General features: G+C 59.8%; 1 protein-coding gene across 14 annotated transcripts; it reads right to left on the bottom strand.

Annotated features, from left to right (window-relative positions):
• Positions 1-2,759: 2,759 nt before the first annotated feature.
• Positions 2,760-23,904, bottom strand: SLC19A1 (solute carrier family 19 member 1). Of its 14 annotated transcripts, none has more exons than XM_027130305.1 (7): positions 22,117-23,862; positions 21,403-21,469; positions 19,879-20,089; positions 14,921-15,689; positions 14,651-14,843; positions 11,580-11,721; positions 2,760-3,497 (listed from the first exon to the last, which is right to left on the bottom strand). In XM_027130305.1, exons 1-7 carry the CDS (start codon positions 22,157-22,159, stop codon positions 3,360-3,362), a joined length of 1,563 nt encoding a protein of 520 aa, XP_026986106.1. In that variant the 5' UTR covers positions 22,160-23,862; the 3' UTR covers positions 2,760-3,359. The 14 variants fall into 14 exon arrangements, with proteins under 14 accessions (XP_026986106.1, XP_026986357.1, XP_026985933.1 ...); XM_027130556.1 differs by adding an exon at positions 20,286-20,376 and having other exon boundaries at positions 2,760-3,584; positions 21,345-23,861; XM_027130132.1 differs by having other exon boundaries at positions 2,760-3,584; positions 22,117-23,861.
• Between the last annotated feature and the right edge of the window lie 1,113 nt (positions 23,905-25,017).

Genomic DNA, 25,017 nt, shown 5'->3' with positions numbered 1-25,017 from the left:
TGTGGCGCCAATGCCAGGCCTGTCTGCAGGGCAGCCGTGACGAGGCGCTGGGGCCTCCCTCCTGCCCTCTCTCGAGCTGGCCGGCCCACTCTTGGGCCACGCGCGGTGCCAGGGGAGACCACCTCCTCTCAGCCTCTGGCAGCAACTCCCCTGGGTGCAAGGTGCCAAGCTCAAACCTGCCCCCCCCCGGCACAGCCCCGGGGCTCCTGGTGCTGCTGTGTGCGGCCAGCTCCACCACGTGGGCCCGTCTGCGGTCCTCTCTGTCCCACTCTGGCTTCCCGTGTCCCCTGAGGTCCCACCGGCACAGAGCCTGGCCCGGCCCGGACTGTACTGGGAGAGCTTTTTGGGGTCCATAAACCAGCACCGGGTCCCTGGGCCCAGACCTCACACCGGGCACTCCTTCCCTGACTCCAATGCCTGACCAGCTCTGCCCAGCAGCATGTCTGGGGACCCAACTGGGCCCAGACCCAGGCTGCCTCAAGTCCTGGGTCAGACCTGCCTCCTTCTGAGCTTGGCACCAAGGCCCTGGGTTCACCTTTGCAGGACAGAGAGGCAGAAGCCCTCGGAGGCAGAAGGCCACACGTGCCCCCCGCCAGGACAGAGCCCATAGGCTGCCCAGCTGAGCCCCGGGACGGGCGAGGCCGCATGGAGGGGCTGGGCCGTGTTCACAGGCAGGCCACGCGTGCTTGGGCCCTGCTCGCCACTGTCTGTAGCAGCACGTCTTGGGGAAAACCCACGTCATTGCCCTCCTTGTGGGAGTGAAGGGGACATTTGCGGGTGCGCGCGGGCATCTCCAGGGGAGCTGGCGGGGTGGCCCAGAGCCCAGCTGCCCCAGGGTCTGCTGTCCAGGCGCTGTGACTGTAAACCGCAGGGGCTGGTCCTGTGAACTGTGTCTGTGGTTTCCAAACAGGCGCCAAATAAAAATGACCATTTACACTGACACGTGGTTTGCAAGCAGCTTTCACTGTCATGAGTCCTCGGGAGTCTGTCCTGGACGGCCCGGCTGGCCAATCCTGCTACAGGAGCACAGGTGTGCACAGGTATATGCAGCCGATGTATACGGATACACACAGGTGTGCACAGGACACAGGTGTGCAGATGTACACGGATGCACACGAACACACGTGGGTTCCCAGACGCATGGTCGTCCTCCAGTACCCATGGGGGGTGGTTCCAGGACCCCCTCAGATACCAAACCTGCGGGTGTTCAGGACCCTTGCATACAACCTATGCACGTCCTCCTGTAAGCTTTAATTTATCTCAGGTTACTCATCATACCTAACACAAGAAAAACGCTATATAAACAGTAGTAAATACTATGTAAATTCCATGTAAATAGTGGCTGGCACATGGCCAATTCAAGTTTTGCTTTTTGAAACTTTCTGGAATTTAGAAAAAAATATTTTCAATCCACAGTTGGTTGAATCCTCAGATGTGGAATGCCCGGATAGGGAGGGCCACCATGGGTGTGCGCTGGTGTACATGGATACACACACGTGTGCAGATACACACATCTGTGCATGGGTGTACATGGATAAACGCAGAGGCACATAGATGTGAGTGGATATACATGGTGTGAGACACACGTGGGTGTACACAGATGTACACGGGTGTGAGATACACGTGGGTGCACACAGATGTACACGGATGTGAGATACAGATACACATGGATGTACACAGCTGTCCATGGATGCCACAGGCGCCCCACACCTTTCTTCTCTCTCAGGGTCTCCCTGGCAGTGGCCAGCAGCCTCACAAGCTCTTCGGAGCCGGGTAGGTGGTCCGGCCCCGGCCCCCGTGCCCCCCACAGCTGTGGCAGATGTCTGAGCCCGAGGGGCCGTGCACACTGCACAGAGCAGGGGCTCAGTGGTGCCCCAGGAGCTCGGGACCAGGGGTGGCAGAGGCTGAGCGGGGGGACCGGCGCCTGTGCGGAGGCTGCAGGGGGAGCGGGCGGAGGCGGGAGACCAGGGCGCTGGGTCGTGCTCACGGCGGGCACAGAGCAGAGCCCTGCCTCCTGGGTCAGTAGCCAGAGGCGAGCCTCCTCCACCCATCGAGCCCCGCCAGCTCCCTGAGCATGGAGGGGGTGCTGCCCCTTCCCAGCAGCACCCTGGGGTCGGCTGTGGTGTCTTGTGCGGAGACGCCTGGGGACCATCTGACCTATCTGACCCCCACCAACGGCCGTGAGTTGAGTCAAGCTGCGTGTACAGCCTCTTCCTTGACCCTCAGGGTGCCCCGAGACGCCTGCTCACCCAACCTGACCTCGGGGGTCCCAGGGGGCAGCCAGCTCAGCCCCTCCCCCACCAGGCGTCCTGCTCTGAACTCGCAGCCGCGGCCTTTCCTGGAGACCCTGGGTGAGGGCCGGAGGCCGTGGGAGGGGCTGGCTTCAGCTCAGGACGGGGGGCAGGGCTGGGACCCTCTCGACCGGATGGATGCGTGGAGTCAGGGGTCCCCTCACTCGGGCTGTGCGTCTGCTTCACGTGCCTGGGGCCGAGCGGACGGTGTCACGTGTCAGAGGAAGCACGACCGGCTCTCGGGCCTGGTGGCAGTGCCCAGGTGACGTGGGCGAGTCCCCCGGGGGCTGGCGCGTGAGCGGCCCCCACCACCGGGAGCGGGTCAGCATCCACCCAGCTCCGGATCGCAGGGCAGAGAGGACCTGGGGTGAAGCCCAGAGCGGAGGAGCCGGTGCTCCCGGGCTTCCACCCGACGGAACCGCCACCCCCAGCGCCCCGCTTCTCCCCCAGAAACGAGCCAGAACAGGGTTCTCATTTTTGTCGGGTTTTTTCAAAAAAAAGGAACAGCATCGTTTACAACGAAAGCACCTGGACACCTGCAGACGCCACAGTTCAGCCACAGGCCCAGGAACACGGCCCCACCCCAGGGCCCGGGTCACCCCGTGGGCACCGGTCCCCTGGGCTTGCGTCTGGGACCACCTTGCCATTTCTCCGGGACAAGGGGGTGAAAGCAGGGAGGTCTGGCGTGCACCTGGGCCCCCTGCACCGGCCACGTGTAGGCAGGGACAGCAGAGCAGCCCCCAGTGGCCGGGGGGCATCCCCGGCAGGCCGCGGGTCACGGCCAGGGCGGGAAGCAGGGCTGAGGAGTGCCCCGCTCGGGGTGAGCCGAGGACGCCTCGTGGAGGCTGGAGGCCCCCGAGGCTTGGGTCTCAGGGACAGGGCACCGGGGGCCCGTCAGTCACCAGCGCCACTATCTGACGATGTGGACGATGCCGGAAACCTGGCTGCCGACACCCAGAGACAGGCAGCTGCTGGGAACGTGTCAGCTCTGAGGTCAAGGCCCAGGCCCGCCGCGTCTGGTGTCAGGAACCTGGCCGCCCACCGGCCAGGAGAGCAGGTCGGGCGGGGTCAGGCCTTGGCCTCGGGCTGCTGCCTCTGCTCCCCCACGGCTCGCACGCCGTCCTCTGGGGCGGGCCCGTCCTGCGCGGCCGGCTCCCGCATCGGACTCATCAGCTCCTGGGCCGGCGGCGGGGGCTGGTGGCGGCCCTGTCGGAAGTGGCGCAGGCCCGTCAGCAAGGCCGCAAGGACATAGGCGACAAACAGCACCAGGAAGTACACAAAGTAGACGAGGAACTGGAACAGAGAGGGTGCAGGTGAGGCGGGCGGGGCACCCAGGGGTCGTGGAGGCCGGAGCAGGGCCCAGCCTCCACCCACCCAGAGGAGCTTCTGCAAATCCAGCACTTCTGCGCCTCCGCCACCTGCCCCGTAGCACTCTGATCACCTTGTGTGACAGCAAATGTGCCCTTGGCTCTGGGGCCAAGTCCTCACGGAGGACGCCTGTGCGGGCAGAGGCTGGTGGAGGAGAACAGGCCGCCCAGGTCTCCCGGCCCCCGCAGCCCCCGCGGCCCCAGGGAAGTGCAGCCCTGCACCCCGGGGCCAGTGAAGCTGCAGAGCGGTGATGCCCAGCACACGGGCAACTCCCCCCGATTCTCAGACCGCAGCGGCAGGGGGGCCAGGGTGGTCTCCTTCGCGTGTGGGCCAGACGAGCGTGAGTCCCGCCCACGGCCCCGGAGCTCAGCTGCCCCGAGTGGCCTCCCCGAGAACCCCTCAGCACTGCGTGCTCAGCCCTTCTGGGAAAGCTCATTTTCAGGAGCAAAACCAGGAAATGAAACGTCGGGGACTTGGCTTCCGGGAGGATGGAGCTGGCGTGACTCGCCTGTTCCTCGTAAGTACGATTAGAACCCTGGACACTGCACAGACCACACACAGAAGGTGACTCTGAAGAGTGGATGGGGGCAGACTAGCTGGGGCCTTGGAATCCAAGGCGCACCACGGCAATGTGTTCCCTGGGCTGCTTTTCTTTCTGCTGCCAAGTATTTTTAAAGGAAGCAAAGAAGCCCACAAACCAGAAATACCAGGAAACACAGAAAAAAACACTCAACAAAAGCGGCTCCGCCCAAAGGAGCAGGAGAGGGACCCCCCCCCTGCCCAGCAGGACAGGACACTGATGAGTGGGAGCCCCGCTCCTCCAGCCAGACCCCACCCTCGTGACCCAGGCTGCACACCCCCCACCCCCGTCGGGTGGTGCTGGTCAGGGCCCAGTGGGAAGCTGGAATGTTCACCCCCATAGGGACCACATGCAAAGCCTGGACTTTCACTCCCCCCAGGTGGTGCTCCCCCTCCCTGAAGAGTCAGGACTTTCACCCCACCCAGCCACCGTGAGAATGCTCCTCCCCCACCAGTGTCACTGGAGGCCACGTGGGGAGCAGTAATGAGGCAACCATGGCCCTCCTGACCACTGCAGGCCATGTGGGGAGCTGGCACTCCCTTCCTTGCCCAGCAGTAAGGAGAAGCCCCACCCCACCCCTCAGCGTGAGGAGGGCTGAGCGGGGAGCCTAGAATTCCACCCCACGTGGCTATAACGAGGTGCGTGCCCCTAGTCCTCCGCTAGGCTGGTGTCAGGAGAAGCTAGCTAAAACAGAAGGAGTAAATGAGAGCCAGAGTCTCAAAATATTATAGCCAAAATGTACAGGTTTCATTAAAAAAAAATCACTCAGCACACTTACAACCACACAGATCTCTAAATGAATGAGATACAGTCAGCAGACACCCACACCAAGATGACAGAGACGTTACAGTTATCTGAGAAGGATCTTAAAGTGGTCGTCGTAAAAATGCTTCAACAAGCAACAACAAACATGCTTGAGACAAACGAAAAAGTCTCAGAAAAGAAACAGAAGGGATAAAGGAGAAAAGTTACAACTGAAAAATATAATCACCAAAATAAATACTCAGCAAATGGTCTCAACAACAGAATGGAGGGCACAGAGAAAAGAATCAGTGAACTGGAAGATGGAACAATAGAAATCACCAAATCTGAACAACAAAGAGAAAACAGATGGGGAAGAAAAGCAGAGCCTCATTCTCCAGGGGACAAAATGTAACACTGTGTCATGGGTGTAAAATAAGAAGAAAGAAAAAGAATGGGGCTGAAAAAGTACTTGAGGAAATAATGACTGGGAAAACTTCCCAAGTTTGGCAAGGGACATAAACCTATGGATTCAAGAAGCTGAGAGAACCCCAAACAAGACAACACCCCCAAATCAGACCAACACACACCATATTCAAATTTTTGAAAGCTAAAGACAAAGAAAAAGGAAAAATCTTGAAAGCAGCCAGAAAAAAAAAAAAATGACACCTTCAGGGAAAAATAATTAGAACGCCAGTGGATTTTTCATCAGAAACCAGGAAGGCCACGAGGATATGACAAATTTTTCTCATACTGAAAAATTCAGGAATGAAAAATAAACCAAGACATTCTCAGATAAAGAAAAACTAAAAGAACAATTTGTCACTGGCAGACCTGCCTTAAAAGAATGCTTGAAGGAGGTTCTCTAAACAGAAAGTAAATGATAAGAAACTTGGAACATCAAGAAGGAGAAAGAACACAGCAATCGAAATTGTGGGTAAATAGACTTTCCTTCTCTTCAGTTTCCTAAATGTTTGACAGCTGGAGCAAAACTTATTATCCTATCTTAGGTGGCTCTAATGGTATACAGAAGAAATAAGTAAGACACTTGTACTTAAGCAGTAGAGAGAGAAGTGACCTAAAGGAGGTGAGATTTCAATACTTCACTACAACTGGCCATTTAATACACAAAGCAACCATCAAAAAAGTTACCATGAGAGATACACTCAAAAATACAACAGATAAACCAGAATGAAATTCTGAAGAATCTGTAAATAATCTATGAGAAGGCACAAAAAAAGAAAACAGAAACGAAAGGCGGAGAGAATAAAAAGAAAACAAAAACTGAAATGGCAGACATAAGGACTAATACATCAACAATTACACTAAACATAAAAGGTCTAAATAAACCAATTACAGACAGATATTGGCAGAGTGGATTAAAAAAACATGACGACAACCATATGCTATCTACAAGAAACTCAGGTATAACAATATAGTCAAGTTAAAAGTAAAAGGATGGAAGATAATATGTCATGTAAACATTAACCAAAGGAAAGCAGAATGGCTATATTAATATCAGGTAAAGTAGACTTCAGAGAAAAGAAAATGACCACAGGCAGAGAAGAACATTATATAATGATAAAAGGCTCAATCCACCAAGACATCCAGTGTATGTGTACGCAACAGAGAGCCGCAAAAACGTGAAGCAAAAACACGACGGAATTGAAAGGAGAAATAGACAAAGTCACTATTATAAATGGAAACCTCAACACCCCTTCTCAACAATAGGCCAGACAAAAAAATCCATAAGCATAGAGAAGAAAGCAATACCACCATCGACTATAGGACCTTATTGATATTTATGGAACACTCCACCCCAGAACAGCAGAATTCACATTCTTTTCAAGCGTACATGGAGCTTATAACAAGATAGACCATGTCCTGGCCCCCAAAACAAACCTCAACAAATTATAAGAATTGAAATAACACAGATTGTGTTCTCTGATCACCATAGAACATAATCAAAATAGAAACCAATAACAGAAAGATAACAGGAAAATATCAAAACACTTGGAAAATAAACAACACATTTTGAAATAATCATAGGTCAACCAGAAAGTATGAAAGGAGATAGAAATACATAGAAATGAATGAAAAAGAAAATACAACATATCAAAATCTGTGGGGTGTAGCTGAAGCAGGCTGAGAAGGAAATGTATAGCAATAAATGGAAATATTAGAAAAGAAGAATTCTCATACGATTTATCTAAGCTCCCATCTAAAGAACCTAGAGAAAGATGAGCAAAATAAATCCAAAGCAAGTAGAAAGAAGGAAATAATGACAAAAGTTCTAGCCAGTAACAGTAAGGCAAGAAAAACAGATTAAAAACACTACAAAAAAAGACCTCCGAGAACTAATAAGTGACCTCAGCAAGACTATACAAGGTTAACTCACAAATATCAGTGTATTTCTTATACAGGCAGACCTCAGAGATATTGTTCAGTTCCGAACCACCGCAATAAAGTAAATATTGCAATAAAGGAAGTCACACAAATTTTTTGGTTTCCCAGTGCATATAATAATTATGTTTATGCTATACTGTAGTCTATTAAGTGTGCAATAGCATCATGTCTAAAAACAACAGTGTGCATACCTTAATAAAAATACTTTACTGCTAAAAAATGCTAACTGTCATCTGACAATGCAGGGTTGCCACAAACCTTCAACTTGTAAAAAAGTCAATATCCGTGAAGCACAATAAAGTGAAGTACAATAAAATGAGGTCTGCCTGCACCAGCAGCGAACACTGGACTCTGCCATGAACTGAACCGTATCCCTCCAAAATTCATTTGTTGAAGCAACTGAACCGTATCCCTCCAAAATTCATTTGTTGAAGCCCTAAGCCCCAGTGTGACTGTATTTAGAGATGGGGCCTTTCAGGAATGATTAAGGTGAAATGAGGTCATGAGGGTGGGACCCTAATCCAGTAGAACTCCTTATAATAGAGACACACCAGGAGTGCACACGCACCGAGGAAAGACCACATGGGGACACAAGGAGAAGACGGCCGTCTGCATGCTGAGGAGAGAGGCCTCAGGAGAAACCAAACCTGCTGACACCTTGATCTCAGACTTCCAGCCTCCAGACTGTTAGAGAAAAAATTTCTGCTGCATAAACTACCCAGTCTGTGATATTTTGTTATGGCAGCCCTAGAAGATTAATGCAGATACCAAAATTATAAATACAGTATCATTTACAATTGCTCAAAAAAAAAATGAAATTCTTAGGAATAAATCTAACAAAACATGCACAGCACTACAGTACTTGCATGTTGAAAGCTACAAAATGCTGAAAGAAATCAAAGTTCTAAGTAAATGGAGAGATATACCATGTTCACAGGTTGGAAGATTCAACATAGTAGAAGATGTCAATTCTCCCAATATTGATAAACAGGCTTAATGCAATTCCTAGCAAAAGCCCAGCGAACATTTTTGTAGATATACACATGATTACTCTAAAATTTATAGGGAAAGGCAAAGAAACTGTAATACCTAAAATAATTTTTTTTTTAATTTCAAAGTTGGAGGAATCGGTGTACCAAATTTCAAAAACTTACCATCTAGCTACACAAGCAGGACAGTGTGGTGGTGGAGGGAGGGTAGGCACGTAGCTCAGCAGAACAGACAGAGAGCCCAGAAACAGACTCACGCAGTGGTGGAAAGCAATGCAGTCTTTTCAACAAATGGCGCTAGAGCAACCAGACATCCACAGATAAAGGAATGAAATGTTGTACGCTTCACACCTTACACAAAAATTTACTCAAAACAGGTCACAGACTTAGATGTTGGGGAAAATCTTTGGGACCCAGGGCCAAAGAGTTATTATATGTGACACCAAAACTAAGATCCACAAAAGGACAAATGAATAAATCAGATCTCATCAAAATTAAAAACTTAAGTTGCAAACAACCCTATTAAGAAGATGAGATGGTGAGCTACGAGCAGGGAGAAGCCTTTGCAAAGCACACATCCAACGAAGGACTACGACCTAGAATACACAGACATTCTCAAAACTCAAGTGAAAAAACAAAGGAGCCAATTAGGAAATGGGCAGAAAAGTGAAGAAACACTTCACCAAAGAGGATGTACAGATGGCAGCTGCACGTGGGGAGAAGAGCGTCACAGCCACCAGGGAAAATGCAAATGGAACCACAGGGACCACCAGCCCTCCACACGGCTCGGAGTGGCCGAACAGAAACGGTGGCCACACTGAACGCTGATGAGAACGTGGGGAACCCGGATCCCTCAGGCAGGCCAGTGGGAATGTAAAATGGTGCAGCGACCGTGGAAAACAGTCTGGCAGCCACCACGTGACTCCACAACTGTACTTCAGGGCATTTATCCAGAGAAATGGAAATCTGGGTTCATACAAAAAGCTGTAAACAAATGTTTAGAGCAGCCCCCAACCCGATAAAGCCAGGGCTCTTGGCGGTGAGTGGGTAAATGAGCTGTGGTCCAGCCACCGCGGAGCCCCATGTAGCAAAGGGCCGGAGTGAAGCAGCCACGCATCTCCAGGACTTGGGCTGAGTGGGGAAGGCAATCCCGACTCACAGCTGCAGGGTCCCACTCTCGCGATGACAACGCTATAGAAATGGGGGGCAGACCGTGGTGGCCAGGGGTCGGGGAGGAGGCAGGGTGGGGGCCCGGCGTGGCCGCAGGGGGCAGGGAGGGATACTCCCGTCTCGACTATGTGCGGTCCGTATCCCGAGAGTGCCCGCACCGCAGAACTGCAGGACGTGACCGGTGGGGAGGCTGGGCCCGCACCAGGTACGTGGGTCTTTGCACCACCTGTTACCCCACAGGTGAGCGTGTGGTGACCCAGAAGTAGAGTTCAACTTAAAAGACCAGCCAGCCCAGGCCAGCTCCCTGCCTGCTCCGTGCTGGTTCCCACCACCGGTTCTGCCCCACTCTCGCTACCCGGGACGGAGGGAGGGGGCACCCGGAACACCACGTGCAGGGAAGGTGAGTAGGACGAGCCGGGGCGACTTTCCTTCTGGACGCCACCAGGATTTCTAGCTACCAACCAACCTCTAGAGTTACCTTTTAACCAGGAAATTAATCCAGCAGGAGAAAAATCAATATATTGTCAGCTTGATCCAGCGTGGCCAGAACCTGTCACGTGGAAGGGGCTGGAGCCAGGTCAGGCGAGGAAGGCCAGCCCCTGCCCCCCGCCTTGGGCCCTCGGAAGCCCCGCTGCCCAGAGCCGGGACACCCAGGGCTCCAGGGACGGAGAGGCTCCCCCAGGTGCTGGGGCCCCTTCCAGGCCAGCTGGACGGCTGCCAGGCAAGGCCCCATGGAAAGGCCAGGGGACAACATGCTCCCCTGCGAGGCCACCGCTCTGGGGGAGAGGCCTCCCCTGGAGGGTCCCCGGTGAAGGAGGCCCCAGCCCGCCACCTCTGGACGACAGGCCTTGTGCTCTCCGGACAACCCCTCCCGCCCACCCCGTAGGTGCAGCGGCACATGCACCTGTGGACCTGAGTCCAGCCTGGCCACCTGCTCAGCCACAGTCCCCAGTGTTCAGCCTGGGGTGGATGGGGCAGTGTCCCTGGAGGGCCCCACTGGTGACCAAGGGCCAAGACCTGCCTGCCCATGGGGACACGAAGGACCAGAGGCTCTGATGTCCTTCACCAAAATGGATGTCCAAACCCATCCAGAAAGCCAGTTTCTGAACAAGAGGGTCTCTCATGCCTGGGACTTCCTTCCCGGCCAGCTGTGGGGTCACCAAGGCACCTCCGACGGAGGGCTGGGACTTCCCCATGGAGCCGAACAAGCCCCAGGGAGGTCTGGGCTCCCAGCAGATGGCGGCTGCGTCCCACAGGCAGAGGGCGGGACACGATCCCCGGGGGAGCCCGGTGACAATCCCTCCCACAGGACCATCCTCTGGCTAATTCCAGCTCACTCAAGACTGGTCCTGCCCTGGGTGAGGCCACTGGGAGTCACATGCCCGAGTGGCCCCCAGTCTCACAGCGAAGAGGAATTCTCAAGTTCTTCTTGGAAGACCGAGGACCCGCCTAGGACTGGATGGAGGGAGGGGACGGGAAAGGGGCCAGCAGGCGCCAACGTCAACCCCACGAGCTCCACTCTCTGCTGCCCTCCGCAGAGGAGACAGACAGCTGTCACGTGAGCCAGGACCCATCACAGGCAGGGACCTGAACGAGGGCACAGGGAATGCTCCGCCACGCTTCTGTCCCTCCTGGAACCTCAGCCAGTGCAGGGGGCGCCCAGGGCCGGTGAGAGCGCCTCCAGAGCGACCTGCACCCAGGCCAGCCTTGGAGGCCCCAGAGGTCTCGCCACACTCGACCGCGCATGCCCACCGCACTGCCCAGACGCGGGCAGCACTTACAGCCCCAAACTCAGCCCTGGCGGGGAGCCGCACAGGCCGGACTGTGGCCCCTGCCACCTGGCCCTCTGACCCCTCCCTCCCTGCTCCCGCTCAGTCCAGGGGGTCTGGATGGAGACGCCCCACCCTCAGCGGGTCTGTGGTCTGGGTCCCGGGACAGGCAACACCACTGGCTGCGTGGCCACGAGGAGGCCTGGCCAGGACATGCCCCAGAGCTTTCCCTCCTCAAGGAAGTGAGCCCAAAACGGGGGCTCACCTGAGAGCGGACCGGGAGGCCCAGGCCCCGCTTGTCGGAGACAACGAGGGTGATGATGGTCTTGAGGACAGTGGCGAGGAACGTGTTGACTCCGAAGACAAGGGCGCGGAGCTCTTGAGAAAGAGAAGACGCGATCTGAAAACTTAATGGGGAAGCGGCGAGGTCAGACCCCGCTGGGAGCGAGGTGCACGCACAGGCGCAGACGGCCCAGGTGCGGGGCAGCGCTCCCGGGCCACCGGGAACAGCCGCGGGGCATAGGTGAGACCCGCCCAGTGCCCAGGCTGCCCACCGCTCCGGGGCTGCGTCCTGACCTGGCACGTCCTCCTGCAACGACTCACAAAGCGAGTGCAAAACCAGGTGCAGAAGGCAACCTCGGGAGATGCTTGAAGTCTCCTGGTAACTCCAGGACAGAGTAAGTCATAATCGCTACAGGGTTCCCAGAAAATCAGCCTCACGAGAGCTGGGCATTAACAGACGGGGCACTGCACGGACAGAGTACGAGGAAAATTCCAGGATTAAAGTCCTTTGTCGTTAAATGATTCAGTAAATTATAGAAAGAACCGTAAAACAAATGAAGAAGGCAAGAGGAATTAATACGCTCAGAGCCTGCGGTGCTCGGCAGAGAAATTAACATTTGAACGTACTTCCAATTAAAAGCCCCAAAGTGCCTTTAAAAAAAACAGAAAAAACTGATCAGGAAGTGTCAGTTCTTAAGAATAAATGAACAAAAATACCCAAGAAGCCTCTACAGAGAACGACCGAGGAGCGCCTGCTGGGGCCCGGGGGGGGGCAGCACACGACGCGCAAGGACGGCAGCCACGCGGCTGACGGCGCACTGACTAGGAGAAGACAGCGGCGGACCAAAGGCCCCCGACGGCAGCTTAACTCCCGGGAAGCGGGCGCTGGGCCAGGTCCCGCAGGCGCGGCAGAACGCCACACCACACACACACCTGATTCAGGTAGTGCTGCGCGAACTCCGAGAGCTGGATCAAAGCAAACGGGAACACGGCAACATGATAAAAGGCTCCCGTCACATGTGGCAGAGGTAAGCGCACTGCAGACAATCAGGAAAAAAGAAATCCCAGCAGAAAAAGAAGCCACGGGCATAAACTGGCCAGGACACTAGGGAAAGGCAACTGGCCCGCGGGCCGCCCTCCACCACCCGCAGGGGCTGTGTGCCTGCCTGGACAACGTCTGCGACATCTCTGAAACCCCCTTCCAAAGCGCGTGCCCTCTGACCTGGCCGGTTCCCTTCCATGACCCACCTGAGGCCATTATCAGAATTTGGGAAGAAAAATGTAGGTGAGGGGGGTGGCTCCCATGTTGTCTGTCACGGGAAGATATCGGAGACAGGGGCCTTATCGCCAGGAGGACCGACGACAATGCCCGCTGACGTGGAGCCCCGTGGTTACGAGGGGCAGGGGTGCACAGTGACCCCGGCTCGCTCCAGGAAGCCCAACACCCACGTCAGCCACGGGGCCTGGGGTCTGAGGGGGTCTGCTGTCTCCTTCACGCCTTTCTGCCTCACATTTGACCTTTTCTGCATCGTACTGGATCTTTCTGCCACGAACATCTATGGCTTTTACAATTAACAAGAACACATGAGACACTAAGTGGTCCTGGGAGAAGTGAGGGAAAGACACCCACGGCCCTGGCGCCTGTTCCGAAATGCTGACAGTGACGGTACAGGTGGGACGTTTCCAGGTTGAGTGTCAGGAGGGGAGGACACAGCATCCAGTGTGCACGGAGTCCAGGCCACAGCCATGGCCACACGGGCAGGGGGCATTAGGAGCAGAAATCCAGAGAGCAGGGCCAGGGGAGTCGGGGTGTCTGGGCAGCACTGACCCTGACGGGGAGGAAAGGAAGGACGCAGCCCAGGGCAGGAGAGGGACGCTGGGTGCCGGGCGCTCCTGTGAGACGGCTCAGGGGAATCAGGCCACCACACCGCGGGGCAACGGCTGCAGAGGGTCAGGAGTTCGAGGACACGCTCTGAGCTCAACACCAGGCAGGGACAGATCTCGCTGGGCGTGACCGGAGTGGACAGTACAAGTGGGGAGGGAGGTGCCCCCAGGGAGATGGGGCTCGGAGGGGAACTAGGGCCAAACAGCTGGGGACAACGACAGGCCACCTGCCAGGTGCAGGAGGTGTAAGCATGTGTCCTGAGCATGTGTGCTGTGTGTGGCCTGAGGGCATGTGACGGTGTGAACAAGTACGGTGTGAGCACGTGTCTGGGGTGAACACGTGGTGTGCGTGTGCAGCCTCGTGAGAGGTCCAGCTCAAAGGGTGTACGAGGGTGTCAGAAGCCAGCGAGATGCGGGCTGAGGAAGGTTCTGGAAGGCACGGGCGGTCGGCAGGCAGCTCCCAGGATGTCCCCGGGCCAGTGCTGCAGCATCCCCAGGAGTGTGAGGAACACAAGGGCGCCAGGGGAAGGGCTCCCCCGGGCAGAAGGCAAGCTGGGTCACCCAGTCACTCTTGGGCTGTGGGCCACCGTGCCCAGCAGCGGGAGTGGGAGGCGATGGGAATGACCCAGGATGGGACAGCAGGGCCAGGAGACTGGAAGAAAGGACTTCCCGAGGTCCGGTCCCTGTGGACACCGTGGCTCAAGAGGGGAGCAAAGGGGATGCCCACGTGGCTCCTTGCCCAGCCCTGCGACCCCGATGCCCACATGGCTCCTTGCCCAGCCCTGCGACCCCGGTGCCCACGTGGCTCCTCGCCCAGCCCTGCGACCCCGGTGCCCACATGGCTCCTCGCCCAGCCCTGCGACCCCGGTGCCCACGTGGCTCCTCGCCCAGCCCTGCGACCCCGGTGGCCAGGACGGGGCGTGCTGTGGACAAGCAGGGCCCTGGCTAAAGGCACCCAGGGCTCAAGCGCCTCCTGACGTGAGTGACGTGCCAGCACACCTGCTCCACGCTGCCCAGCACATACCCCTGCTGCTACCCATGGAACCTTCTGGAAGGAGGCCTCTCGATACACACAGCACACGACCCTCCAGCTGCCCACCCTCGGCTGCAGTCTTTCGGGACTCTCCTGCCAGCAGTCCCACGTGGCCACCCCGCACCAGCCCGACTCACGTGGCGATGGGCACCAGGAACTGGTAGGAGCCACGGAAGAGCACGAAGGCCGAGTAGCACAGCCAGATGCTGCTGGTCCTGTACATGAGGAAGACCAGCCCGGCCTGCAGCACCGTCACCACCGCGATGATCAGCTCAGCCCACAGCGCCCACCGGATCTTCACGAAGCCGGCGGCGAAGGAGGTGATGGCACCTGGGGAGACAAGACGCGTCAGCGCCGTCCTCGGCCTCACGGGTCACCGCTGTCTGGGTGAGGCAGGCGGGGCGTACCGAGCAGAGTGGAGGCGGCGTCCGCCCCGCCGTTGTAGACCCTCGTGGTGTCCGTGGTGGGGTTGACCACGTTCCACAGGATGTGCACGTAGTAGACGATCAGGTAGTAGCCGGCGGAGCTGAAGACCCACCAGAGGGACCAGAGGCGCAGCTGCGGCAGCCGCGCGGTGCGGCGCAGCTCGTGGAGCATGTGCGCGAGCACCGAGTCCCGCCAGGAGGCCGGCAGCCGGCCCAGCTTCCCACCCGTGGGCTGCCCTTGGCCCAGGTTCATCCGGTCCAGCTCGGAGGGCAAGGCCCCGGCACTCGCGGGCGCTCCGCGGTTGAAGAAGAGGCTGCGCTCGGGGCGCTTCAGGAAGAACGTGAGGACCAGACTGAAGGTGAGGAAAGCCAGCGAGATGTAGTTGAGCGTGGAGAACGGGACCCTGCCCATCGTGACCAGCAGCTGGCCCAGCACGGAGCTGGTGAAGACGCCCAGCAGAACGGAGGCCCGCGAGTAGCCGGCCATGCGCTGGTAGCAGGCGGGGGGCACCAGCGAGAAGATGTAGGAGGAGTAGGCGATGCGGGCCGCCATGGTGATGCTGAAGAAGAACTCCATGAACTGCATGTGCAGCACGGACGAGCCGAAGAGCAGCAGAAGCCACACGGACACGTAGCTCAGGCCCTGCAGCACAAGCACCGGCTTGTAGCGCAGGTAGTCGGTCAGCAGGAAGATGGGCACCAGCACCGCCAGGTAGGAGTAGGACAGCACGGGTGTGATCTCGTTGGTGACCTGCGGGATGGCAGGCGTGTGACCCCGAGCCCCGGGAGTGCCCGGCGCCCATCACGTCTACTGGGCTTGGCCGGGTGCCTGGGAGCCCCACCCGGACCCCACGCACCCCTTTAGCACGGCGCCCCACCAGGACTACGTGGGGAGCGCCGTCCTCCAAAAACGTGCAGCCCGTTAAGACTGTCCAGGGCAGCCAGGGAAATGGAGCAAAGCACAGCCCGACCCCCCGACCGTGCTCTACCCTGACCCCATCTCCCACGGGCGTGCCTCTCAGACAGCAGCTCGGTGCTGACACACGCAGAGAGCTGGTAAGTACGCTGAAAACAATCAGTAACTACGTGCTAAACCATGCTGATCCAGGCCTGTTTGTTTCTAACGAAATAAAAACATGATACGATTTCACCTTAAGTCTACCGATACAGAAAACAGAGCTGTGGCCAATCTACACTCATGCTGGCCGCCAAGAAAGGCCTTCAGTGGCCGGTCCCACTCGGTCCCAGGGCACAGGGGATGCAGGAGAGGACCGGGCCCTCAACCCCCCTTTGCCAGGCAGGACTAGGGGGATGCGTCCATGGGACCCAGGACTCCCGGCTCCATCAAGGGAGCTGCCCGCAGCCTCGGCCACTCAGCTCTCCACTCAAAGAGGGCTGGCCCAGTAGGACCCTCCCTGCTGGGCACACAGGGCAGAGGCCAGAGCCACAGACCCACTTGGGATGACAGCCAGCTGTGCCCCTGGCCGCCCAGGAAGGGCCATCCTGGACCCACCTGGGCCCAGCCCCCAGCAAGAGCCCCAGCTCACGAGACGCCCAGGTCCCTGGCCTTGGCCCCTTCCTGGGGGATGGACACGGGAGGCACCCTGTGCTCGGAGCCTCTCCTGAGGCCCCAAGTGGGTTTGCAGCAGATGGCCCCTCACAGGAGTTGCACCAGACCCCATCTGACACCTCCCAGGGGCTCCGACTGAGAGCCCCACCCAGGGATTCCACCTGACGCTGCCCAGGGCCCGGCCATGGCTCAGACCAGCCAGGTGAGCACCAGGTGAGCCTCGGGCCTTGCTGGGCTCTCAGAGCCTTTGGGCTCCCTTGGGTCCTACCTGACTCAGGGCGCTAACCTTGACTCAGGCCTGACCACCTGCTAACACCATGGGGCGATCCCTGCACCAGCCCAGGGGGCCCTCAGCCCTGCAAGGCCGGCAGGCACCGAGGCCCACTTCACAGATGCTGCCGAGGACCCGGGGCCGAGCCCAGGCCAGCACGTGGGGCCCAGCCAAGCCCACTGCTTAGCGGCCGGCTCACCTGCGAGTTTCTGCAGCCCTCGCATCTGTGCACCCAGGATGTGCCACCCGAGCAGCCAGCCCCAGGGCAGCGCTTCCCAGTGTGCCCAGGACCCCGGGCTGGCACGCACACCCCCCACCTCCGGGGCTCCCCTGCCCGGTGGCCTCCTGCACCACACGCCCACCAGAAGCCATGGCTGACCCCGAAGGCTGTGGTCCCCCGAACACCGAGCACTAATGCCCCAGGACAGTCCAAGACGGCATTGGTGCAAGTCCGTCCCCGGGGCAGGGTGAGTAATCAGCGCTGGTCCCAGAGGGGTCAGAGCCTGTTTACGGAAAATTCCTGGAACATCAAACCATCCCTCAGTTAGCTGATGAAACCTCTTGGCAGACGGCTTGCACAGCTGCAAGGGCCACGGGGTCAGAGCCGAGGGAGACCAGCTGGTCTTTCCCTCCCGCCGCCGCTGCCCACACTTCTCAGGCTGGGCAAGCACACAGGCCAGGTGAGAGGCTGACCTGTGTCACACCTGTGAAGCGCTGGGAGCACGGGCACCCACCAAATCCCTGGGGCAGCTGGCACGAGGACGGCCTCCTGCTGGCCTCGGTCCAGCATCGCTGGGCCACGTTCCCAACACCTCGATTTGGACGGGCCGGGTCCAGGCTGATGGGCAGGACGTGGGAGCTGGGCCCAGGTCATGACCCAGGTGGCTTCAGGGCAGCAGCTGCTCTGAAGTCCGGAGGCCTGGCTGGGGCCCCACAGCAGCCAGGACCAGGATGGGGCGCTGGGGCCCTGAGGACCGGCAGGACCAGGGGAGCACGGCAGGGCCAGGCCAGGCCAGAGGGCACCTGAATTCCAAGAGGAGCAGCCCCTAGAGTCAACACCTGGCAGCACCCAGAGGGGCACCGAGTCCTGCCTGATGGGGAGGGAGGACAGGACAGGGGCCGTCACAGAGGATCCCGCCAGCACGGCAGGGTCAGCCATGGGCTTGGAAGGACTGCTGTGTGAAGTGCCCTTCACACAGCAGGGGTCATGATGTGAAGGGCAGGGGTCATCATGGAGGGGGTCGGGGCCTGACCCAACCCAGGCAGCTCAGATGAAGAGGAATCACAGGCCCAAAGGCGCAAAGCAAAGCTCGGACCCTCCCGGAGGTGCTCCACGAACCGGGGGCGGCGGCACGCGGGGAAACACTCAGCACAAACCGAAAGGAAAATCCGGCAGAGTTCAAAGGCGAAGCTGCGGCATAAACGGACACGGCACGCGGGGAGGCGGCCAGCGCAGACAGCAGAGGCCGCGCACGCGGGGAGGCGGCCAGCGCAGACAGCAGAGGCCGCGCACGCGGGGAGGCGGCCAGCGCAGACAGCAGAGGCCGCGCACGCGGGGAGGCGGCCAGCGCAGACAGCAGAGGCCACGCACGCGGGGAGGCGGCCAGCGCAGACAGAAGCCGCTGCCCACAGCGGTGGAGCCCGCCAGGCACAGGAAGGCAGACGCCCGCAGGGAGCGGGAGACCAGCCGAGGCCTCGCTCCAGGGACAGCCAGGAACACGGGACAGTGGCAGACGTCGAGGAAATGCACACCCAGCAGCAAGCTCTCCCATCTATCAGATGGGCAGCAACTCAACAGCGCCTCGCGGGTGCTGGCCCGAGGAGCTGGCAGCAGCCTCACGCTGCAGGGGGTCACAGCAGGAGGCCACCAGCAGCAGCATTTCCCCCAGGGACGAGCTGGAGACCCCGGAGACCCCTGGGGCAGGGGCGGGCAGGCCCTCTGTTTGAGGTTTGAGGCCCTGCATGCAAGTTGGGCAGCAGCAGCCCGAATCTGTGTGGGAGGGCCACAGACCCACTGGACTCTTCCCAGACGGGCCTCTGCCATCCTCTGGTCACGTCCAAGGCCTGCTGGGTGGCTTAATTTCTGCAACCTACTGTTTAATCAGTTACTGTGTGAGCTAAGAGGGCAGGTGGGGGGAGTTCATGACATGTTTTCCTTCTTGTTATTTTCACGGAGCTTCCCACTCACTCCTACATCATCTCCGCAGTGGAAGACAGCCCCTTGCAGAACAGAGTGGTGTCCAGGGAACTGGCCAATCAGTGAGCGAGGGATGTGCCAGGCCGGCTGCTCGAGGGAGGCCCCCACCCGGACTCACCTGGGAAGTGAGCCCTCTGGCTGCAGTGCTGGCCGTGCGGTCAGACACAATCACACACACACGGCTTTGAGCCTGTGCACGCGGCCCGGGCACCCTGGTGTGTCCATTTTCCAAGAGGACTACTTTGAGGGAACAGGACTCATCTGCACGGCGACTCCATGTGACTTAATTCTGGGGTCGGTGAGGGGTTGGGGCCGAGCTCTGGGCCAGGGAGAGGCAGGGGCTCCCTGAAGAAATCAAGTGGGAAATCCAGGTGGGAGCCAACGGGGGCCAGCGACAGGGGGTGTGGAGGCCGGTGGCCACCCTGGAGGGGACAGACAGGGCTGGCGGGCCGGGGCCAGGTTCTGGGGTGGCGGACGGTCCTCAGGCAGGACGAGCAGGTGTGGTGACCACAGCCCTGACCATGAGCTTCATCAACCAACGGCCTCTGAGCCCTTTTGATTTGTTTTATTTTATGGAGACAGAAACAGGGAGGGACACTGCCTGTTGCTGCTTCTACTACATGTTTGACCCCAGAAACTCCCATCGGGTATAAGCTTATTAGTCAGGTTCCAATGAGATCCTTTGTCCTTGTTCTGAGCAAAAGGCAAATTCCTTCCGTAATCCCTTTGGGCAAATAGGCCTCTGCTGGAAGCAAGGGCCCAGCGGGCGGGCGGGGGCCCCCTTGCACTCTCCCCTCAGAGGCCCACGGCAGGCATGGACCCCTCTGCCGGACCCGCCAGCGCCCGCAGCCCGAGCAGCCCCCGCACTCCGGCCCACCCCGCCCACACGCGCACCCACGTGCCTGCTTCTGCGTGAAGTTCTTGTCGGGGCCCAGGAGGTAAGGCGTGATGAAGCTCTCCCCGGGTCGCATCTGGGCCATGAAGCCATAGAAACAGAGGCAGAACACCAGGCTCCACCAGGACTGCAGCTTGCGGCCCGGCCTGGGCTCCGCCGGCACCTGCTTCTCCACCTCCGGGCCGGAGAGGGCCATGCTGCCCAGGTCCCCGACGGCCCTGCAGGAGACCGAAGGGGACTCTGTACCTGGGAAGGAGAGCCAGAGTCAGGGCAGCTCAGCAGACAGCCCGCAGCCCTCTCCCACCCCCGGAAACTTGGCTGCAAAGGGCTCCTCCCCCTGTCATTCAATCGGGCTCAACCTCACAAGGTGGAGAGGCCGCAGCCCCAGCCCCAGTCCCAGCCCCGTGCTCTAACCTGGAGCTTGTGACGATCCAGGAGCCCGGCCCAGCCAGGCCGCACTGTCACCACTTCTGGGGGCTCCAGGGCTGCGGCTCCCACAGGGTGGCTGCCAACCACGTGGGGCCCATAAACGTTAAGTAATGAGAACTAAATGCAATTTAAGATCCAGTTCCCCGGGGACACTGGGCTCATCTCACGTGCTCACAGCACTGGCTGCGGGTGCTGGGCTGCGTGCACCTCCCCCGCAAGGTCTGACGGCCTGATCCTCACTGTGTCCCACCCCCAGGCGTGTCCAAGTGCCACGCCCAGAGGAGAAGCAGTCGCGCCGCGATGGCCCAGAGGACGTGGCAGGAGGAGGACCCGCCGGGCCAGGCACACACCAGACCACAGTCCAGGGGCGGGGATGGGGGCAGAGAACCCCCAGGGGCCACCGAGGGCAGAGTAAGACTTCACCCCAGCACCATGATTTCAACACAGGCCTGGCCCTTGCTCAGCAAGGGGAACTACGACAGTCAGAGCCCGGCTGTTCTTTCCTCCTGTGTTTCCTTCTGAGACTGAGGGAAAATGGGGGGCTGCTGTGTGACAGCAGTAAACCCCTGAAGAAGCTGCGGCTGGCAGGTTTGTTTGTGAAGCTACAATGAGGGGCAGGGTACGGGTGAGGGGGGCAACAGTGGCCCAGGAGTTACAGGGTCCTAGGTCCCAACGTTCTCAAGGGCCAAGCAAAACACCAGCTAGGACGGGGGCTGGAACCTGGCCCCTCCCCCGGCACCCCTCCCCCCGGGAGGTGTGGTCCCCCAAGAGCACACAGGCCAAATGGCTCCAGCAGAAAGACTCTGATGTTTGGGGCAGGGGGTGCACACACGGCCCCCCACTCCAGCCCCAGGAGTCCCCCAAGTTCACTCTCCCGCTCCCCGGGCGCTGCCCCCGGGCGCCAGAGAAATGCACACTCTCCGCCAGACAGGCACCCAGCGTGGGGCGAGCAGCCGAGAATTTACAACGCCCGGGGTCCCCAGGAGCGCCCCACCCGTCCCCCAGGGGCCCCTGTTCTCAAAGAGATGACACAGGCTTCCCTACCTGGCGTCCCCGAATCCCGGGGCGGAAGTCTCAGATACCAGAACCCCGCAAAGCTCACCAGCTTCTTCTTTCTACTTCCTGGACTCCCATGGCTTCTGAAACCCCAAGGCGGTGCTTCTGAGACTGCAGTGAGAGCTTGTCACAAGTGTGTCTGAAGGTCTCAGACACACTCCAGGACTCTGCACCCTGACACGGCCCCCAGACACGCCCAAACAGGTGACCGAGCACGCAGGGAGCTGCTGCCTCGGGATTCCCAGCTGGTCACCGATAAGAGTTCCGCCTCCAGCATTTCAGGCCAACAACGCAATCCCGCCTCCACCGACACGCAGATGGGCCCCAGGGCCCCGGCACCCAGCCCTGAGGGTCCCAGGAGTCCTCCAGGGTCACAACACTGTGGTAGACCACCGCCACCCCCAGAAGCAAGGACATGCAAGGGTCCACACCCTGCAATGGCCAGGGAGCTGTGGGAGGGGGGTTAGGGGTGGGGTGGGGGGGTTAGGGGTAGGGGGCAGTGTCCGCTGACACCCAGGGAGCAGGGCTGAAGGACGGGGTTTACATGGGGTCTCAGGGAGTGTCCCACGAGCTGCGCCCCCCTTCCTCCCAGCCCTACCCCTACAATCTGGGGACACTGTGCTCAGTGCTGGAGTCCCTCACCTTCCTCCTGAGTTACAGGACAGCTGGAAGAAAGGAGGGGCCTCCCCCAGCCAGCAGGGAGAAACCCAGGCCTCCTCTGCTCTTGGATCACAGGAAGCAAAGGGCCAAGGGCTCAGCTTGGGCTCACGTGCACACGGTCTCGCCTCTGGGCTGCAGCCCATTGGCTGGCGCGTCTCCCAGGCTGCACGGGGAGCCTTCTACCCGCTGTCTCCACAAACAGCTGCTCAAGGAGCCCCTGAGCCTCAGGCCTGCCACCCAGCAGGGGTGGCCGAAGGCAGGCAGGCTTCTCACCGGGGCTGGGAAGGGCCATCACACGCGCCAGAAAGAGAGACTCAAACTACCTCTGTGCTTCTCACTCAGCCCGGGCGCCAGGGACCCGCTCTCCAAGGACGTGAGTGAAGATGCCGCCCTGGACAAAGGCAGCTGCCTATCCTAGGAAACCTCTGCCGCCCCGTGGCGGCCCAGTGACCCCTGGGGCCAGCCTCCCCCTGCCCCGTGCCGGGGGAGCAGACACAGCAGTGAGGATGCCAGGAAGCACAGAAGGTGCCAGACCCACGGGGCTCCCTTCGGAAATGGCCACTTTCATTCCTGCTTGACGTTCTTTCCTGAGCGTTGCTTTAAAATCTGTCCCTTCCACCCACATAAGGCCCTCCTCCAACTTCTTGTGGGGGGCACAGTCCTGGGCCTGCCCTTCACCAGCACCCCTGGCTCCCCGCGGTGAGGGGGCCCCTGCAGGGGCACCCAGGGCAGAACTGCGGGGAGGGGGCCGCGAGGCAGCGCTGACCTCTGTCACCCGTCACAGGCGGAAACGCCCCTACAGGCCTCACTGAAGAGAGAAGGGCCAGGCCTCAAGGAGCCGGCACTGCGGCCGCTGCGGGACCACCACCCGGGGCCGTGAGCAGTGGCACTGATCCGAACTACAGGGACACCCGCCACACCAGGCGGGGCCCACTTTGGAAGGTGCGTCCCTCCCACAGTCTCCCACACTTGGCTCCGCACCACCGGACGCGCTGCCCAAAGCTTCCAAAACGAGTGGAGGGCTGCCAGCTCATGGGCCCATGGCTGGACCGCAGGGTCACGGGGAGCTGCTTGGCCCCATCCCGGGAGCAGCAGGGCCCCCGGGAGGAAAGGCCACCTGTACTGGGGCCTGGGATGGGGGTGCAGAGGAAAGGCGGACGCGGAGCAAGGTTCTCCCCTAGCGAGGCTGGGCCCCCAGCAGGGAGCTCCGAGGACTCCGGCTCCGGCACTGTGGGCAGCCTGGGAGACGGCTGCTTCTGCATGCATTCCGGAGTTCCGAGCTGGCCCCGATTCCAGCCTGTAATCTGAGACCTGCGGCCGGGGATCCCCACGTGGCAAGGAACCCCACGAACACACGTGTGTGCCTGGCGGACACCTGGACACTCAGGACAAGTGTTTCGGATAGGACCCGGGGGACAGCTTTCCTCCCGGAGCCGTGTAGAACGTCCCACTGTTCTGGACAGTCTCCAGCGCTGGGCTCCAGCGGCGCCAGGAAGTGTTCCAAGAGGAAGTTGCTCACAATTACAGACTCCAGGCGCAGGAAACGACAGTGGCTTGGCTGGAGACCAGAAGCGCACCGGGGGCTTCTCCACAGGCCCGCGCGGAGACCGAAGGTGACGCTTGGAGCGTGCGCCTGGGTTCCCACATGGGGCGAGGCTGCACGTGGGACTCACCGCCCCTTCACTCAGCGCCAGCGCCCCCGCGCCCAGCCGGGCACCAGGGGCCCATGCGCCTGTGCTCTCCCCGGGCCCCAGAGCCACCGGCCCCCGTCCACCCCGACACTCGGAGAGCGAGCAGCCCCGCGCTCCTCCCGCAGCCCCCGGTGCTCGCCCCCGGAGCTCCTGCAGACAGGGGAACCCCACTACCTGCGCGCTCGCGGCCTCCGCTGCTTGGCGCTAGAAGGGACCACACTGCCCACAATGCCCCGCGGCGGCTCGCTTCCGGGAGGCTGGGGGTGGGGGCGCACCTGGTCCCGCCCCCGCCGCACGTCACCGCGGACAGCAGTTGCACGGTCTCTGACACGCGCCCCACCGTGGCACCCGAGGTCCCCGCGGGACGGGCGCAGCAGCCCCGCGCGCACGCCCCGCGCCCCGGGACTCGGGGCTCAGTCCCCACCCCAGCCCATCGCGTCGCCGCCCCCGATCACGCGCCTCTGGCCGCCCAGCGCAGGCTACTCCCCGTGCGTCCAAACGCCCGGCCGCACCCTCCGGAGCCCCCTCCCGAACTCCTCGCGCACCCCTGGCGCCTACCCCCGCAGCGCCTGGCTCTGGTCATACTGATCACAGCTCGGGGTTGTGCTGGAGGCCTCCGGGAACGGACCTGGACAGAGACGCGCCCCCCGGCGCCCCGCAAGCTGTGACCGCTCCTCGACGAGCGCAGATCCCCTGACTTCTGCACAGCCTGTCCCGCCGCCACCCTGTGCCTTTTCTTCTCGGTTCATTCATTCTGAGATGTTCCTTTCCTAGCCAACCCGCAAACTCAAGCCAGGGACGTGGGTCACTGAGACAGCAGGAGACAGGACTGTGGGGTTGGAAGGGGCACCCTCCCCCCACGCAGCCGTCTGTACGGATCACCCTGACCCACACTTGCTCTGGTGGTTGACTGGGGACTCCAACGAGGCACAGACTGAGCTTCCCCGAGGGAGGCAGAGTAAATTGGGAGAGGGGCACAAAGACAAAGGAATGGACCAGAGGTCTGTTTGGACCTAGCAGAAGGTCCCCTGGAGGGATCCCAGGAAGGCGACAGGCCAAGGTCTCTCCCCGCTCCTCACGGCAGGACCGACCCCCGTGGACTTGACCTGTCTGGTGCAGTGAGGCCCGTGAAAGTGAGGGATGCCGGCCTCTGAGTCATGGCAGGGAGGTTGCAGGTGCCCAGGCTGTGACTCTCAGGCTGGAGCAGTGGGAAGCAGCCCCTCTGGCAGCCCCACTGCTCCCCACTCCTCTCTGCTGGGAGGGGGAGAACCCGGAAGCTGGCCTCACAACCTCAGAAAGTGGCTTCGCCC

Source organism: Aethalodelphis obliquidens, unplaced genomic scaffold (genome assembly GCF_003676395.1).
Source record: "Aethalodelphis obliquidens isolate GAN/ISIS:26980383/991018 unplaced genomic scaffold, ASM367639v1 scaffold1, whole genome shotgun sequence".
Taxonomy (NCBI): domain Eukaryota; kingdom Metazoa; phylum Chordata; class Mammalia; order Artiodactyla; family Delphinidae; genus Aethalodelphis; species Aethalodelphis obliquidens.
Note: the sequence above shows the minus strand (reverse complement) of the source record. Positions and strands in the feature narration are given on the sequence as shown.